Raw genomic sequence first — 18,568 nt, 5'->3', positions numbered from 1 at the left:
CGGGTCATGAGTAATCCCGACTCAATTCGATTTCTTGTCCGGATCCTAATTTTGAACCCAGACCTAATTCCATAGAAGATCGGGTTAGGTCGAGTCTACTGCAATAATTTTTGACCCAATGGGTTATTCGAGTTGGGTCAGGTCGTGAGTGACTTGACCCAATCCAATTCCTTGTTTGGGTCCTAATTTTGAACCTAGACCGAACCTAATAGAAGATCGGATCAGGTCGATCCACTGCAACAATTTTTGACCAAACCGATTATTCAGGTCGGGTCGGATCTATGTATAATCCGGATCTATCTAAAAAAATTCGAGTTTGGTTCAGGTTCGAAGTGGGTTCGCCTCAGGTCATCCCATCCATGACTTCAAAATTGTTTGCACCCCGTGGGCCCAAATAATTTTAGAGATTCGGTTGAGTTGGGGCATATGATTGAAAACCCAAAAGTATCCAAATTTCAAATGGGTTGAGTCGGGTCGGATCGGGTTTGAATTCAGTAAATCCAGATCCGATCCAAAAAATGAAATGTGCCCAATTTTAGAATCCAAGCCGGCCTCACGGGTCATCTAAAAAGAGTTGGGTCGGATCGGGTCACGAGTCAAGCTAACCCATTTACAGCCTAAGAGACGGACAATTACATTCAACATACAATGCAAGGCATGTACCAACAAACATGCGTCGTATTTAGTTTTGAAGATAAACGACGGCCATCTATCTTCAAGGATGATATGGTGAGTGTCGAGGGCTATACATTTTTTGATACAAACACGTATCACGGAGAATTCTAGTTCTTAAAACCATTCACATAAGTACCATCTCCAAAAGAATATCATGGAAGAAGCCAAATGCATACTCTATTGTTTATCCCCATTCCTGTCATATTTCCTCTTATCTATGATACATGCCAGATATTGGCACATCTAAAGTTTGAAATCCCATGAAAAAATTGTTCTCTTTATTTATTTTTTAAAGGTGAGTTTTGATCATGCAAGAAGAAAGTACATAGTTTTTTCACAAGTTTCCAATTTCGAAACTTAGCTAGTTCCCTTCGTTTCCCAAACGTGGCTTCCTGGTTCAGCTACTGTGATTGAACCAAAACGTCTCTCTCCCCCCTCCCCCAACATTCGAATTCATGAAGAATCTACTCCGGCTCCCTCCCCTCTCCTCCACCCGCGCCACCAACCCCACTCTTTTTCCCGTCATCTCCACCCATTTCGCCACCTCCGCCACCGCCGTCACCGACCTCGAGCCACCGGAAGAGAAAGAAGACTTCCCGTCCTCCCTTATCATCCAAGAAAAGGATTTACTCCGGAAAAGCCTCAAATCCCAACCCGGCCTCCACGTTCTCGACCTCATCGACGCCGGCTGCCTCGAACCCACCGCCGCTATCTACTCCCAGCTCGTAAAGAAGTGCACCCAGGTGAAGAGACTCAATGAAGGGCGGCTCGTTCACGCCCACTTCCTCACTTCCAGATTCAAAGATAACCTCTTTTTCCACAATTCGATCATCAATTTGTACTGCAAATGTGGCGGGCTGGAGGACGCACGGAAGGCGTTCGACGAAATGCCGGTGAAGGATATGGTTACCTGGACTGCTCTGATCACGGGATACTCTCAAAATGATCGCCCAAAGGAGGCAGTTAAACTGTTTCCGAGTATGCTTCGGCTCGGTTTGAAACCGAATGGATTCACCTTTGCAAGCCTCTTGAAGGCTTGTGGGGAAGCTGCCCCTGGAGATGAATCTTGCCAACAAATACATGCAGCTTGCATCAAGTATGGTTGTCATTCGGATGTTTACGTGGGCAGCTCTCTTCTGGATATGTATGCTCGCCATGGAAGGATGGATGAAGCTTGTTTGGTCTTTGATAGATTGGATTCAAAGAATGAGGTATCATGGAATGCATTGATTGCTGGGTATGCAAGGAGGGAAAATGGTGAGACCGCTCTCAAGCAGTTCCGGGAGATGCAAAGGAGTGGTTTTGAAGCAACCCATTTTACTTACTCTAGTGTCTTTAGTGCTTGCGCTAGTATTGGAGCTCTGGAGCAAGGGAAGTGGGTGCATGCGCATATGATAAAATCCGGGCAGAAGCTTACAGCTTTTGTTGGGAATACTCTTTTGGACATGTATGCGAAATCAGGCAACATCAAGGATGCGAGAAAAGTATTTGAGCGGTTGGGTAAAAGAGATGTTGTTTCATGGAATTCGATGCTTACCGGGTGTGCACAACACGGACTTGGTAAGGAAACAGTTTGCCTTTTTGAGGAGATGCGTCAACTTGGAGTGCAACCGAATCATATTACTTTCCTTTGTGTTCTTACTGCCTGCAGTCATGGAGGGTTAGTGAGTGAAGGCCGGCACTATTTTGAATTGATGAAGAAGTATAAGTTAGAACCAGAGGTTGAGCATTATGTGACCATTGTTGATCTTCTTGGACGAGCTGGGCTTCTTGATCAAGCACTTAAGTTTATAAATGATATGCCTATTCAACCAACTGCTGCTGTTTGGGGAGCTTTGCTTGGAGCTTGTAGAATGCACAAGAATGCTGAACTGGGAAAATATGCTGCCGAGCGTGTGTTTGAACTCGACCCGCATGATGCTGGCCCACATGTGTTGCTCTATAACATCTACGCTTCTGCTGGTAGATGGGATGATGCAGCTAAAGTAAGAAGAATGATGAAAGAGAATGGGGTGAAGAAAGAGCCTGCTTGTAGCTGGGTCGAGATAGAGAACTTGGTCCACATGTTTGTTGCAAATGATGATTCCCACCCACAAATTAAAGAGATACATAAGATGTGGGAGAAGATTGATGGGAAGATTAAGGAAGCAGGGTATGTACCTGATACAAATCATGTGCTATTGTATGTGGATGAGCAAGAGAGAGAGGCAAAGTTGCAGTACCACAGTGAGAAGCTTGCTCTTGCTTTTGCGCTGCTAAACATGCCACTGAGGGCGACAATTCGTATCATGAAGAATATAAGGATGTGTGGAGATTGCCATTCTGCAATTAAACATGTTTCTAAAGTAATGGAGAGGGAGATCATTGTGAGAGACACAAACAGGTTCCATCATTTCAGTGGTGGGTCTTGTTCATGTGGTGATTATTGGTGATATATTCATACTTATTTATTGGGATTTTAGTCCGACAGATACATGAGATGCTTGTCAGTTGTCAATTACTCGAGGTAAAATGCTGTTGTTGATCTCACTGAATGATGGTGTGGGTGCATCAGTAACCAGAGCAGAGGGAGTGACACTGATTGTAAGCTCAATCTTGTAGATCTGAGAGCATCTCAAGTTCTCAACCAAGAAGCCTAGCCCCTTGGATATTTATTTGGTGCGTAGCATGTTTCTCTTTCATTTTCAATCTGTGGGCCTTTTATTATGTTTTGTTGGTCCAATGGGTACTCTCTGCACAGGGTGGACTTTTCACAACAGTAGTTCATATTTTCTTTTCCCTTGTTTTTTCTTTCTAAAACGAGTTTGACAAAATTTTTGATTCCTTTACCTCCCTGATTTCTTCTGTCTACTGTTTTCGCTTTTAGCTGGGTTTTTTGATTAAGGGTATTCTTCCCTTTCTGATGTAGACCTTTGCCTTTTCAAGTCCTGCCCATTAGAATGTTGGTTTAGAAAACATTGTATTGACTCTGGTCAAGTGCATTGTTTTCTTAATGATGCCGTTATCTCTGTGATCTTTGTGAAGGTGGAAGGTGGCATGTTTTCTGTATCACAAAGGTCCAATATTTTTTTCATTTTTTTCTCCCTAAGTTAAAAAATATCCAGTTTCTTTTACTATTAATAATTAGTGAATTGCTTAGCTCTCTCTCTCTCTTTCTCTCCGTGCTATTTGCAGTTATTGTATTTGTAGCAAGTTAGCTTTACGTGGTAGATGTTAATCTGGTTAGATAAGTTGTTGGTTCTTGATATTAGGAGTCAGACAGTTGACATGCGTGCCCAGATGTCTAGAAGATTTGATGCAAGAACCTTAAAGAAATTGGATATCATACTAGGACATGTCTATAGTATGTAGTTGTATGCTAATATGCATGGATGTATATGTATAATAAAAAGTTAACAATGTTTTGACAAACTAATGGTATTCGATGTGCAGCTATGTGTTCACCTAGTGGGTAGGCACTGGATTCGTGCCTGGGAAGGCACCAATTTTTCAAGTCAGGCACATTTCTTTTGACATATGATACTTTAGTTTCCCAATATTGGCAGGAAGCAATAGTTTCCCTCTTCCTCAATTCCTCTTTGGTAGCATCAGTAGTTGATTATGCTGCTTGTGACAATAGCTGCCACCACCTCCTAGATGATTGCATTCAGCGTACCAGGCTGCCTATGTGGCCACCCAAATTCTCAGCTGCTGGGATAAGCTGCTCAGGCCCTAGGCAAGGCACTAGGTAGCTTCCTAGGCCATCCAGCAAGACTAACAAATAGTTTGACCGATTGCTTTGTGACCTGATTGTCAATTGTTATGTTAAACTAAAAAACAATACAAGCATCAAAAGCTGGCATGTAATGGTGATGACATCATTGTGTTTTAAAGGGTTAAGAAGTGTCTAAGTGTTTGACATGTTTTTGTTTTTTTGATAAAATAAGTGTTTGACATGATTAAAAACCCAATCCGAGCTCTTTGTGTGACACTGTGTAGCGATCCATGCATTCATTGATGAAAGAATGATAGTAGATAGAAGTGGGAAACAAAATTATCATGTCCATAGAAATCAGGCAATCAGCTAGAAATTTTAAAATTTTCTAGACATAAAAGCCTCACAGCATTTGAAATATTGAGTAAAAATACATTTATAATGATAATAGATAATGAGCTTTTGTTGTCAATATTTTGTGATAAAGGCCCAACATCTAACTTGTATACCAAAACTAGATTCTTTCGTTTGATGCTTTACTCCTTGCAAGCCTGGAAATTATCTTATATCCCAGGTGGTAAATAGGTAATTGATTACTTAGACAATTAGCTAGACAATGTTCTTATCTGACCACATTTGCCTTCCTTGATAATACTGTACAACATAAACACGTACCCATCCTTTTAAGGTAAAAAACATATGTTGGTGGTCCTTCAACTTTCTTAAGCATGCAATTCCTTCCATGTTAAACAAAATGTAAACTTGTTTCTTAAGGTTGTGTAATACAATGACACAGCATGATGCCCATCATGATAGTGCTAGGTCAGCATGCCAATGGCACATAATACTTCAATCCTTCATTCAAACTTTAAATGAATGTAAATTGCATGCATAGGATCCTAATGCCTAATCCAACTTTATGGGAACCGTTTACTCATGATGTTTATTTGCACAGAACGTTACAATGTATACAATTAAATTTGACCAGTAAGCAGTTTCAGACTTCTATACCAATTAAACCATCGACTCAAACTTGATGATGTCTCATTGGGTTGGTTTGAATCCGGGAAATGGGCAACCTGTCCCTAGAACCATTAGGGGCTTTGGGTTAAAATCTGGACCCAAATCCTACCATCCAAGAGTGAAGGTGGGTTTGTATCCAGGGAGGAGAGATTTAGTAAGACCAATTGGGTCAGGTTTGGGCCTCAAAACAATTTATTAATGATATAGTTTCGAAGTAATGAGTAAATTTTAGAAGAATGCAAAGGGTATAACAGTCATGTTGTACACTATATGCTGGATAAACTATCAAATGCGAATCGGGTTGACAAAAATTGAGCCACACACCAACACACAGGTCTACAAGTCTGGGTTGGTTTTGTATAGGGTCCTTGTTGGGTCTGGGTTTGGGGGTTTCCTACTGATAGCCCTAGTAGGTTCCTTGTTAAGAATTGATATACTTGCTTGGCAGAAATCATGTTCATCTTATATGCGACTTAAAATGATAGATGAACATGGAGCTTGACTATCAAACAACAACAAAGTCTAGGATATACTAAATTGTTTCTTGTTTTGAGACCTGCCACCATTATATGTAAAGACAACATTATCGTGGCTAGTTTGTTTCAACCAGATGTATTTAAAGCCCTAATATTAGTTCCTTGTTAACAATTGATGTACTTTCAACATTATCGTGGCTAGTTAGTTTCAACCAGATGTATTTAAAGCCCTAATATAGTTCCTTGTTAAGAATTGATATACTTTCTTGCAGCAATCATATTTATCTTATATGCGACTTAAAATAATAGATGAACAATATCAAGTCTATTTAATGGCATCAAACCTAACACTTGGGGCCCTCTCTCCATTGGAGATATTAACCCAGACCACCTCCTCTGTCTACCAGTCTCCCTCACCACTGAAACAGCCTGTTTATGAACATTTTCAACTACTATCCTTGTTACACTATTAAGGTTTCCTCTTTTTTTTTCCTGTTTGAAGGAGCAGAGAAGGTTGATTTTTCATAGCTTGGTGGATAAGTAGTTCAGTTTTTTCATGTTCATTAATCGGTTTTTCAACATATCAACTCTTCATCAAATTTATAGATGTGCATCTCTAGACGATGGCGGTGTCATCCCGCCTTACTGATATGTTGCTTTTTTCCCATTGATTTTAGCTTATACTATGTACATTTTGAAGCTATTGTAACAAGGGCCTCACTTGTGTGAACTTTATTCCTGACTAGCTTTTTATGTCTACTGGGGAGGCAATAATAGGAATGTGCTTGATCTGTTTCCTATGACTAGCAGGATCTGGAACTAAACCTTTGACCTTTTTCTCGAGCTGTTGGTTTTTCTGATTATTGCATTCTTCCTGATTCAAAACATGTTGGTTATAAAGGTTCTTTGCATAAATCATTTGCAGAACTTGGTCCATACCTGCTGAGAATGATGATCCTCTTTTTGGAGAGAAAATTCAGCAGAGCGAGCTGATCTGGATTCTGTACTGTTTTTTGGTTCTTCTGGAGGTATCTTCTAATCCCTGTTTCAGTGGAACTTAAATAATAAGCTTGAGATGCGGTTGGGTTGAGGTAACGAATATCCTGCTTAGCAGTATGATCCCTGTACTGATTTCACGTAATCTTAGTCATTAAGAAACATATCTGGTTTTCATAGCAGAGTACCTTTGAAGTAGTTATTTTTATCAGGTCTAAGTTCTTCAGCATCATGGATTGGATTTTTCTTACCAGAATTCTACTAAAACTCTTGTCCAGATTTAACCTGAGCTGGGCTGCCCAAAGAGCCAGCTCTAATTTTTCCCCTCTAAAGATAATAAAAGGGTTCAAATAGCCTATGCCAGCATAGGACTTCTAAATGATTAGGTTGATAATATAATTAGTTCACAAGTAAACTCCTCAACTTGCCTCTTTCATTTCCCGCAAACATTTTACGGCTGTATATACTTGATGTTCTTGATGTACACTGCCTAGTGTACAACTTTGTTCATTTCACCACTTGTTTGTTGTGCCTCTGCATCTAACTTACATGTTTAAGTTAAAATATAAAATTCTAATGAGATGTATTTTGGATCACTGGTTTAACTTAATCATCTAGCTGAAACTTCCTGCACTTCCTCCTCAACATATTCCATCAGACGCATAAAACACTCTTAATAGAGTTTACAGGAATCTGGTAGCAATGTTGCACCCAGATGAAACCAAATAGCTAATAATTTTTATTTATTGATATTGATTTTCATAGTCTTATATTGCTGATAGATTTATTCCATCTGTCTCTCAACCAAGCAGTTGAATTGCAATGAGTACAACCTGCATTTGGAATATTTTGTTTATATCATGTAGTGCCACTAAAAAATCTTTGTAGTTTATTTTGATCTTTCATGAATGAAGGTAAGAGACTTGAGGTAACTCTCTCACAAGAAGAATCATTTCATCTTATAACAGCCCAAACAATATTGAGACACAATTTTCAATCAACTGCAGATTGATTGATTGAAACAGATAAATGAGTAGTTTCTGAATTTTCTATGGAGATTTGACATTCCTAGGTTTGTAGCAAGTTCTAAAAACTCTTTGGCGGTTGTTGCAGTCCTCTGAAGATGTATAATACGATACAATGATCGTGGATTCTAAAAGATGCAATTGCAAGGAAGCTAGCTGATGGTCCGGAGAGACGCTCCTATGAATAAGTTGGGTAGAAAAGTTGCACTTGATTTTTTTTTGTTATTATTTTTTTTAGGTGTGAGATACCTGTGTTAGCTAGCTTCAGAATGAAGTACAAATAAGACTGCTTGATCCTGATGCTTTATTTGTTATGCATCTTCCAGGTTCCTGGAATATGTGAACTAGCATTAATTTTTTAAGCTCAATGTTGCTCCACAAAATGAATTTTTTCCTTCTTTGCTTCCAATTCCTCCTGTAAGGATTACCTGAGCTGAAAACAGGAATTGCCAGCCAGGGATTTGTTGCCTGAGGGAATTATAAAATAGTCTTTGGTGTTCTAATTGTAGGTGCAGTGAAAGTCAAGGGGCATTATTCTACTGGGATTCAAACTTTGAGTCTCGTGACAAAGCATGATGGGCATGTTAATCCTTTTTTTTTTAAAAAAAAAAAGAGAGAGGCAAAGAGTAAATTTGCTGAACTCCTTAAAACAATACCCTACTTCGTGCAGCGATTTTTTACCACCCTGCTCATGGTCGGACTCAGGTTTAAGCTGTGCGATCAGCGTCGAGGATTTCGATCTATGGGATTGCAGGTATTAGCGGAGCTTTCCGACACTCCCAAATTAGTGGTCATGATGTGTGTTGATCCACAATATATATGCTATGCTATAATAGAAGAGCTCTAAGATCTATATGTGCAAGTTATATAACTAGACAGGTGCTGAATCTGTGTGCCTGTTAGTGATGCTCATCTACATGCCACTTATCGAGCCATGCGAAACCTAAGAACTTGTAGTTCACCTTTTGCCTGCATACATTAATATGGGACGTACTTCACCCCTTGTTATGAGACCTCTGAGGACAAGTTTGCTTAACATAACATGCTTAAATGTAGCTCTAGGATCCTCATATCTCTAGTATTATAGACAAGAACGAATGCTGCAGATCATGTTTGTGAAGGTTGGCATGCACGATTAAAAGCAATAATGGTTACCCATAACAGTGAAAAAATAATGCTCTTTTCACAAGACCACAAACAAGTTAAGAGTACGCTTGATGATATGAGAAAGGGTGCTCTTTTTTTTTTGGAAGATATATGAGAAACTGAGAATCTGCCCGAAGTAGGGTTAGCTGGAGCAGCTCAAGCGCTAAATAAATATATCATCAACACAAACGAGAAGTGAAACTGCCACCTTATTTAAAACCACAATGAAGAATTAAGACAAGGATTTGCATCCTTCCCAATTATAAAAGAGCAAGATTCTGCCACCTGAACACCATGGCAACTGTTATGTGATAGCCTTCTCTAAATAACCTCCTAGTGAAGGATGAAAACTTTTCATGGAGACTAGAGCTGTTTATGGAGTCACAACAAGGGTAGCACAACCACACATACTTGCAGACTCCAGAAACTTGAAATGCTGATTTCCAGTGATTTGAGATTGACATATCAGGATGCATAAACCACAAAAACTGCTGCCTGGCCCAGCTTAATAAGGTTGAAAAGAAGCAGCTAATGTCATGCTCTGTAGCGATGCTAAGGTTTTGAGCAACCACAAATTCTGAACTCTTAACCTTCTTAAGACTTCAACTGCACCATTTCCTCTAGTGACACTTAGCACCACTTTCAAATCAGGTGTTGCCTTGCAAAGATAACACAAGAAATATGACACAAGGCAAAGACACCTCCACTTTCAGGCAGTATAGAAGATTCTGATCTTGGTCAAGATAGCAAATCCTTTCACAGCATGTATGAAGCGTAACAATTCATAGATCTCCTCTTCAACCATTCCTTGAACAATTCATAGAGCTCTTCAACCATTTCATGAAACCTCGCAGCATGTTTCAGAAGGTGGTCAAAAGATCTTGCGACATGTTTTCACAAGGCAGTGAAATTGTTTGTCTTCCAATAGACTGACAACCTCATGCACCCTAACCATTTACAGCTCTATGGTTACATACCACAGGTACAAATCTTGCTGTGGAATACCTAAAGCGAAGGCAATCAAACCACACCCCTCATCATATGTGAACTCTACTGCCTCCAAATCAACTGCTATTCTCTTGGGCCTTATTGATGAGTAGGCCCCAAACATGCCAGCACCGCGTACCCTAGCTTCTATGGTTGCACTCTTCATGGACTCGTATCTTAGCTCCTTGATGGCTCCACCAGAATTGAACATCTTAATCAGTCCAATGGGAGCAAAAGAGGCTCCATTGGATAATTCCTTGACTGGAACAACTGTGAAGACTTCATACTCACGGGGTTTTAATGTCACCGGTATAGATGCATTCTTTGGTAGGTAAGTCACATCTCCTGTGACAAACATTGATGCAATTTAGATTTTAGATGGCAGAAACTAAAACATCTAAGATAGATTGTGCATATGGAACTTATAGATATTAAAAGCATATTCTCAAAATAGTTGAGAAATATTATGATGTTCCTGAAATCATCAAAGACAAACCTCTGGAGTGAGAATATATAACAGCATCACCATTCCAGCCATCATCGGCCACCCTTGGAAGGTAATCTACATCCTTTGATCGGATTACACCAGTGATTGTGCCAGGTTGTTCATCATGAATCAAATTTGTCTTTTCAATTTTGCACCAGCCAGCTCCTTGACAATTGAAGACTCCAATTACTCCAGAGTATTCATTCAAATTCCATATCTTCAGAAGACTGCAACAATTAGAAGACGTCATCAATAAAATAACTAAAGTAGTACAGGGAAAAGAAGAAAAATCTCTAGCTTACCTCTTCCCATCCCTGGCAGGATCTGAGAACAAGCAGTCTCTTGTGGGTCTGCCTGGAAGTTTGGCTCTCAAGATAGATCCATCAGGCAGCACAAGCTTCTTCAACAAACTGAAGTCATGATTACCTGGTTTATCACTGCATAAAATAATTCAATTACATGAGAGAACTACTCCTGGTACCCCTCCAAGAGTCAAGATCAAGAACAACTAGCTAAATGAGCTACCTGACATATATGGCACAACCACCAATTGCACGGGCTGCCCCATGATATTCCGCCATTGGGTGGAGACTCTGAGAGAAGAACACCAGCAACCCAAATCAGATATCAGGTGCAACAATTTATGGGATAGCAGTTTAAAATATGCACTAGAGGGAGTTTTGCTTCGCTTACATGGAACATATCCCAATCAGGCTGCATAAATTCTCCAAGAAAAACAGTATTATATGCAACAGATGCTATATGAATTGTGTGCGAGGCTGGATCCCTTGGCCAGAAATCATCAGAGGCCCTCACAACAGCAGTCCTCTTTGAGCTATACCCAGAGAGAAGAAAAGAAAATGGTATATCAGATTGAATTCCAACACACTTATTCCTTGCAACCTAAAGAAGAACAAGAGATAAAAAAGTCTAATACCTGTATAGGTTGTCGGTATTGTGGCTCATGCAAGATATAATTCCATTGCCTGGGAAGTTCCTAGCAATGGAAGCCTCCAAGGCTTGGTGGTACTTTCTGGCAAGCTGTACTCTTCCACCATGGCCTTCACCAAGGGTTTCAAGAATGTTCTGCACATCTACTTTGACCCCATCAATCCCAGCAGATGCAAGATATGCATGGAGTTCATTGTAGAAATTGTGCACTTGCTCTGGGTTCACAAGGCCAAGGCCATTGGTTGTTATGCTATTCAAACAATCACAATGTTCATTCGACTGAACTCCTGGTGATGAAATGGGGTATTGCAACTTGGACTCGTAATGTTCCATTCCAGTAACACCTGGCCTTATTCCACCCCAGTACCCGGTAATTGCATGCCACACATAAACATACCTGGAAGCAGAAAGTTATAAGAGATTTAGCAATTCCTGAGTTTAGTTTGAAAGAAGAATGGACAGGTATAAGAAATGATGGCACATCTTATCCAAAAATTGCAGAAGTGTCTTACTTTAGGTCATGCTTTTCCTTGATTTCAGTGACGATGTGAGCAAGGCCATTCACAGGATCTTCATCTTGGCGACCCTCTTTGTCATTTTTCTGGAATTTGTGGTTTTCCTTAATATGGGTTAGCCTGTTTGCAAAGCTGGAAAAAATGACAAACAAAAGGTTAATCACTAGAAAATTATTCTAAAAGTAATAAAAACTAATAAGAACTTGTTTAACCCAAAGAGTGTTAAACAAGCACTCACTTTGCTGCATTATCTGCCTCGGAAGCAATACCATTAGGATCCATAGCCACAGATTGCCAACCATCATCAATTATAACAAACTTTGGAGGAATTCCACCTTTCTCTAAACTGGAGAAAAAGGAATACATCTCAGAACATTATATAACACTTGACCCAAACCAATGAAATGCATAGAAGGAATATGTAAGCACCTTTCTAGTCCCTGTTTAACCCCCTCAGCAGTCACATTAGTATAAAAGGCATCCCATGTGCACCAGCCAAACCAGTTTAACATATCTGGCATCTGCCAAAGGAACATGATTACAGAATAAGTCAAACCATCTCAAAGAATATAATAAATATATCAACAGAAATTAGAATAACAAACATACCTTCTTCTTTTCCCGGTGAGAGAAACTTTGTAAATGCCTCTCAACAGTCCTGTGAAAATTCAGTGTATCGAAACAGAGTAAGTGATATTGAATATGTAACATTTAATCAGTGAAATATTCAGAAGTCCCAAAGACTCCACATCTTGGATCACAAGAAAAGAACCTTTGAGCTAGAAAGATAAATCTTTTCATATATGCTCTGATAATTCATATGCATACAATGCCGAACCCAACAAATCCTTTTATTATCATAACAACAACCACTAACAAGCATTGCTTTACGAAAATTTTGACAATCATTCTAATTGGAATCAACATAACTGATTCATCAGTACACTATGTTTCAGAAAAAAACAAACACATTTAAAGTATGGAGGTCTTTGACTTAAATAAATAAATTATTCTATATTCTTATTCCTAGAAATGCAAGACTCTACAAACAAACAAAACAATTCAAGTATCAAAACTTTCCTGCAAATTAGTATATAAGCAACATGATGTGTTACTTTCAGTTTTCAAAAGGAGGTATTATAAAGGCACTCGCAAATTTCAGAACAAAATTCCAGATCATGGTACTGAAGGAGTTATAAGCCTTAATATTAATAATAAACTGAAAACTATTTCTGTTCTCTCTCTTTCTCTTGTTTTTTTTCGAGAAAAGGAAGAATGAGTGTTGCACCTTCTTCATAACTAGAATCTAATGTTTCGAATGCAGGAATTGTTACAAAGTATATGCCAGATATTGGGCAGTTCATTTTTTTTCTTTAAATTCTAAGTAAGAGAAATTATTCAATAGGATAAATAAATATTGCAAAGACCCCAAGGTTAGTTTATGGTATCTAATTTCTCTCTTTATCCAACATGACATATCCATTATTTTTTTGGTACATGTACAATATGTCAGATATTGAACAGTTCTTCATGAAACTACAATAGGAATATAGCAACAAAATTAATGAGAATAGATACGTTGAACATGTAGTAACAAATTCATACAGTAGACATGAAGATCAGAAGGCTTCAACAAATTACTTAAAAAAGATTCTGACAATATAGTGCATGAATAAGACAAATAATGTTAAAAAAATTCAATTTTGCGGAGACAAATTCAAGCAACAATAAACAGAAGTATGGTGCTGAATGATACAGAGATGACAAAAGAAAATTAAACTACTTACTTTACTGCATCTGTAATAACCTCAAATGGGTCTGATCCGGCTCCCATGAAAACTAAATGTGTTCCTTCAAATGCTTCAACTGCTGGATCACCTGAAACGCAAGCAAGAAAATTTTCCAATAAGTTTAATTCATATCAAGCATCTGGTAAATAATAAAAAGAACTTGAAATCCCATCTTTCACTTCAAATATTTGCAAGCATTTAACTCATGCAATGCACATGGAAAACTCATTCAAGTTAGATTTTTGTTAATAGTCTAAAATATTTTTTTCTTGAAACCCTAATAAATCTATATTTTTCTTTTTGTGGAACTCCCCTGTAACTACTCACTTAATCTCTATCTTCCCTTGCATGGTGTCACATGAGACTGCCAAACCAATGATCTCTATCTTCCCTTGCATTAAATATAGTAGGGGATGTTTCATAATTTTTTATTAACGAAGGCATAAATTCTGCCTTTTCTTTTCCTTTTTTCATGAGGAAACCATTTTTTTCCTAGAAACATAGAGATGTGTTCATCCATTACCACTCTCCAAACAAATTTCCAGCTCATCATTTGCGTTTCCCTGAAGAACTGCTCGAAAGGCTCCCTCAAGGATTGGCAAGAACACAGTATAGACTGCAGATTGCCCCAACCCATCTTCATTCCCCCCCCCCAAAGTGAGAGCCATCGCTTCCCTCAACAATCAGGAACTGGGTTTCAAAGGGGATGTCTCGGCCGAACGAACCCATCCTCTGAGTCATCCACCACAGCTTGAACCGGAATGTGCACATGAACCGTAAATCCCTGCAATCCGATAGAGTGGTAAAAATCCAGCAAAATTTCCCGAAAATAGTGCAATCAGATCATTCATTTTTTTGGTAAACAAAATTATATATGAAATTTTACAAGGCAAAGACACTGTATAACTCCTAAAACTAGGAAAGCGCACAAATAGAGCATTTATGGGAACGGAAGAAAAAGAAGAAGAGAAGATTTTTTTCAAAAACACTAGATATTTGATCAATATTAGATGAAACAGGACAAGCTTAAGAAAGAAAAAGCTGAAGCGTTTTCATCAAACATCAAAGGGAACAAAAAGGATTGCATAACAACTTAATATTACAATCAGAAAAATATGAATTTTGGTGGGGGTTCCCCTCCATTTACTTTCAAAGTTGGGGGAAGAGCCTACGTTTCACTATATAGAAATACATCTACTATAGACACGATCAAAAAAATCAAAAAAAAAAAGAGGACAAATGAAAAAAGGAGAAAAATCAATCGTAAAACAAAAGACAAATTTTCAATGGAAAAATAGTCTTCTACGAGAAAAATAAATAAATAAAAGATAATTAAACCATAATCCGAAACTCGTATGAACAGGAGAACAAATCTATAGAGCAGGAACTTTTTAAAAGGAAGGAAAAAAGGAGAAAAAAAACAGCGAGAGAAAAGAAAGAAAGAAACAAGGAAAAACTTACTGAAGCTTTCCGACAGGGAAGACATTGCGACTCCTAGCCTGATCGGATCTGACGCCGATGAAAGCCCCGTTCATCATCCCATTCCCACAGGCCGGCGTCAAGAGGACATTCCCATGAACATCCGACAAGATCTTGGTCCCCAGCACCATCAAATTCCCATCCGCAATCGATATACCCGCCCCTAACGTCATCTTCTCAGCAAAAAAAAAAAAAAAAAAAGAAAAGAAAAGAAAAAAAAGGGGAAAGAAATCCCCCAAAACCCGCCCGGACCCGGATGCGCGAGGCTCCTTTTCACAGATCCAAAAACCCCAAGAAAGCACTGGATGCGATCCAATGAAGACCAGGTCCTCCTTTAAATAGGACTCGCAAGATCCCAAAGCCTCGCGGCCTTTCGGGAGAGCTTATTTATTGCACGGAGGCCGACAAACGGCAGGAGGCATGGGCGGGAAGGCAGGCAAACGGCCCGTTGCACCGCAACCCCCGTGACGAGGGAGTCATATTAGCTGTACACGTGGAAATGGAAGATTTGTCGTATTTTAATTGGTAGTAACTCTCTCCATGATAAAAATATCTACCGACCGGCCAGCCGCCGTCGTCTGCGTCGGACCACACCCGGTGTCGGTTCGAAGCAAAATCGCGTGCGAGGGGTGAAATGACTGGATTGCCCCTATACGATCGGAATGACGAAAATGCCCCTATTGGTCACGGACTCCTACCTGGATGAGTGAGGTTGGTTGCGTAAGCTTGCGGTGCGTTGAAATTTTGAGCGGCTGATGATTGGCTGGGGGTTGGCAAAGAAAGCCAATTCAATATTTGCAGACTTGTAATTGGACTTAGTGAACCTTTTATGCATCTACAATTGATAAATATGTTTATATTGTTTCTTCATTTTGAGAGCTATCAGGTTTAAAATTGCTCAAGAGTAGATTGGTTTTTTCAAAATTCCAAGTAAAGAAGTTGTCTAGGATATGAAGGTAATGGGTGCCAGGTTCATGATTCAGTTGAGCAATTAGAGAACCAATTCTCGAAGAAGAAGCTAATTGGATTACGATGATATCTATGTGGATGTCAATTGAGCACATGTTAAATGTTGATAGGTTAGAAAACTGGCTCCAATTTAATTCAGAGATGTTCTTGACTAAACCAACCGAATCTTTTGAGATTGTCAAATGATGATGGGCACACATGCGAATTTCTTTGTGCATAATTCTAGTTTATCAATGAATCACATGTGATATCCACCTATTGTCAGCAATTCCCAAGGAGCATGATTTAGATATTTTCCTTCATGTTTCTACTTAGAGCTACATCATTGCTTATCAACTTATATCTATAACATGATTCCAGTGTAATTGTAATGTTTGCAAAACCTATTCATTGGTATTTTAAGAGGTAGTTTATATCCTAGCCCATAGTTTTGCAAATAAACCCTCAATCACAATAGAAAGTCGTACGAATATATATGGCTTATTAGCTTGGCATTTTTTCGCTATCATGGACAAGCATGACTAAATTTATTTATTTTTGTATTATCCACACCTGAGTATCTTCTTACGTTCGAGCAAATTTCATAAATCAAGGAAAAGCAAATTGGTAGCTATTATGCATTCTAAATTTTCCCTAAATAATTCACTCAGCTCTCGTGTAAATATGAATTAAAAAAATTGTTGAACATTGTAGCTATTTTTCTTTATGTTGTGTTCCTTCTGGTTATGGCTTTTTAATTCATTTTAAAGCAAGAGAAGTTGAAACCAACCATTGACTTGAACAAGTGCATCTTCTTATTACACTATTGGCATTCAGGTTGATTATTATAGGACAGCAGAAAAAGATTTAAAAAAAAAATAAAAAAAAACAAAAAAGAGAAGGGTAAAATTACCCTCCGAACAACAACGTTGAGAGTTTTTTTTTTTACGTTAAGGAAACTTATAACTAGATTGCTTGAGCGGACCTTGTTAATTTGGAGTCATGAGAAAAGTTGATGAAGTTGTAACATGCGACCTCACAACTTCATACTTAGCAATGAGGATAGATGAATAAGATTCCACTCATAGTACTTTTAATTAAAAGAGTATGAAATACAAAAGAGGTGTATATAGTGGAACAAAAAGATTGATAAAAGATCCCTGAGGTAATGAAAAGTTTTCTTGCTTCCTCTTTTTCTTATCTCAGCGAAAAAACAAATGTGGGTATCTTGCTTCACACTTTTCATATTCTACTGAATTTTTTTTTTAAAAAAAAAACTAATACGTGGTGGATCATGTCATCATAGGCTTTTCTTTCGTCTTGTGCTTTAGAAGTCTGGTTCTATGGAGCAGGAAAGAGGTTAGATAGATCCATTGGCACTCAAAAACATTCAATTTTTAATATGAAAAGGAAGAGAGTGCTGCCTATTGTTTAAAAAAAGTGACTATTAGAGAAGAGTAACATGAGATGAGGGGGCACTCAAATTAATTTATGTTGGAACTGGATATAACATATGATTTTCTATAGTTATACAAATATAAGATGGCGAACAAGGCTTCCACCACTATAAGGTTTGCAGAGGTTAGATGTACACAATCTATCCTCATTTTCGTAGAGAATATTTTTGTTTCAAATCAAGGATGCTCAAGTCATAGTAGAGCAATCTTACTATTATGCTAAGATTTATCCTTTTATTCAAATATAAATATACAAAAAAAATAAAAGAAAACTTATACTTTGCTCGTCTAGTTTAAAGCTACTTGTCCGTGTATGTATGCGAATGGTTGGAAGTTACTCTACACATGATAAGAGGTGTAGAATTTTATCATGGCTTTATGAGTTACACTCTCAAACCACGAAAAAAAGCAAAAGGAAAAGAAAAGAAAAGAAGAGCTGTTGTAGCTGCAGGAATGGCACAGTACATGTCTGGATAAGATTTTCATCAACACTCTCATGCATATTCACATACTTTATGATAATAACAATAGCTAATTAATAAATTTGGCCACTCCTAGTATTATCTTTTGGGCTAGAAACCCCTTCGCACTTATGTATTTAAAATATACAACAGCTTAGATATATTCTCCCAGCAAATCAACTAGTGTTATACTTGATAAAATTGAAGAGGTAAGATTTTTATATAGCGACAATTCTGAGACATTTAAATGTTGAAATCTTTTCGTCCAATGGCGGTGCATTGTGGTGTGCATCCTTAACATGTATAATAGCGTAAAATTGTTAGCAGATAGACTATATATATGCGATGCCTCCATTGTGACGTGAAAAACACGGCTTTGTTATGACTGAATATATACAATTAATAGAAAGGGAAAAAAAGCTAGAGATCACTTGACAGATCACCACTTAGTTCATTGG

General features: G+C 38.3%; 2 protein-coding genes across 2 annotated transcripts; one reads left to right on the top strand and one right to left on the bottom strand.

Moving 5' to 3' along the window:
• Nucleotides 1–791: 791 nt before the first annotated feature.
• Nucleotides 792–8,392, top strand: LOC103695988 (Tetratricopeptide repeat (TPR)-like superfamily protein). The gene is made up of 3 exons (XM_008777452.5): nt 792–3,333; nt 6,794–6,896; nt 7,978–8,392. Exon 1 carries the CDS (start codon nt 1,131–1,133, stop codon nt 3,105–3,107), a length of 1,977 nt encoding a protein of 658 aa, XP_008775674.2. The 5' UTR covers nt 792–1,130; the 3' UTR covers nt 3,108–3,333; nt 6,794–6,896; nt 7,978–8,392.
• An 836-nt stretch (nt 8,393–9,228) lies between these two features.
• LOC103695985 (putative galactinol--sucrose galactosyltransferase 1) lies at nt 9,229–15,706 on the bottom strand. Its single transcript, XM_008777450.5, has 13 exons — nt 15,227–15,706; nt 14,289–14,549; nt 13,763–13,853; nt 12,585–12,633; nt 12,405–12,496; nt 12,214–12,321; nt 11,973–12,107; nt 11,447–11,857; nt 11,203–11,344; nt 11,035–11,102; nt 10,812–10,946; nt 10,519–10,736; nt 9,229–10,367 (listed from the first exon to the last, which is right to left on the bottom strand). Exons 2-13 carry the CDS (start codon nt 14,431–14,433, stop codon nt 9,991–9,993), a joined length of 1,971 nt encoding a protein of 656 aa, XP_008775672.3. The 5' UTR covers nt 14,434–14,549; nt 15,227–15,706; the 3' UTR covers nt 9,229–9,990.
• Between the last annotated feature and the right edge of the window lie 2,862 nt (nt 15,707–18,568).

Source organism: Phoenix dactylifera, chromosome 11, assembly GCF_051530095.1.
Source record: "Phoenix dactylifera cultivar Ajwa chromosome 11, Ajwa_hap1_PhDact_Kaust_v1.1, whole genome shotgun sequence".
In the NCBI taxonomy this organism is placed as follows: domain Eukaryota; kingdom Viridiplantae; phylum Streptophyta; class Magnoliopsida; order Arecales; family Arecaceae; genus Phoenix; species Phoenix dactylifera.
This window is presented reverse-complemented; position numbering and strand designations above follow the sequence as displayed.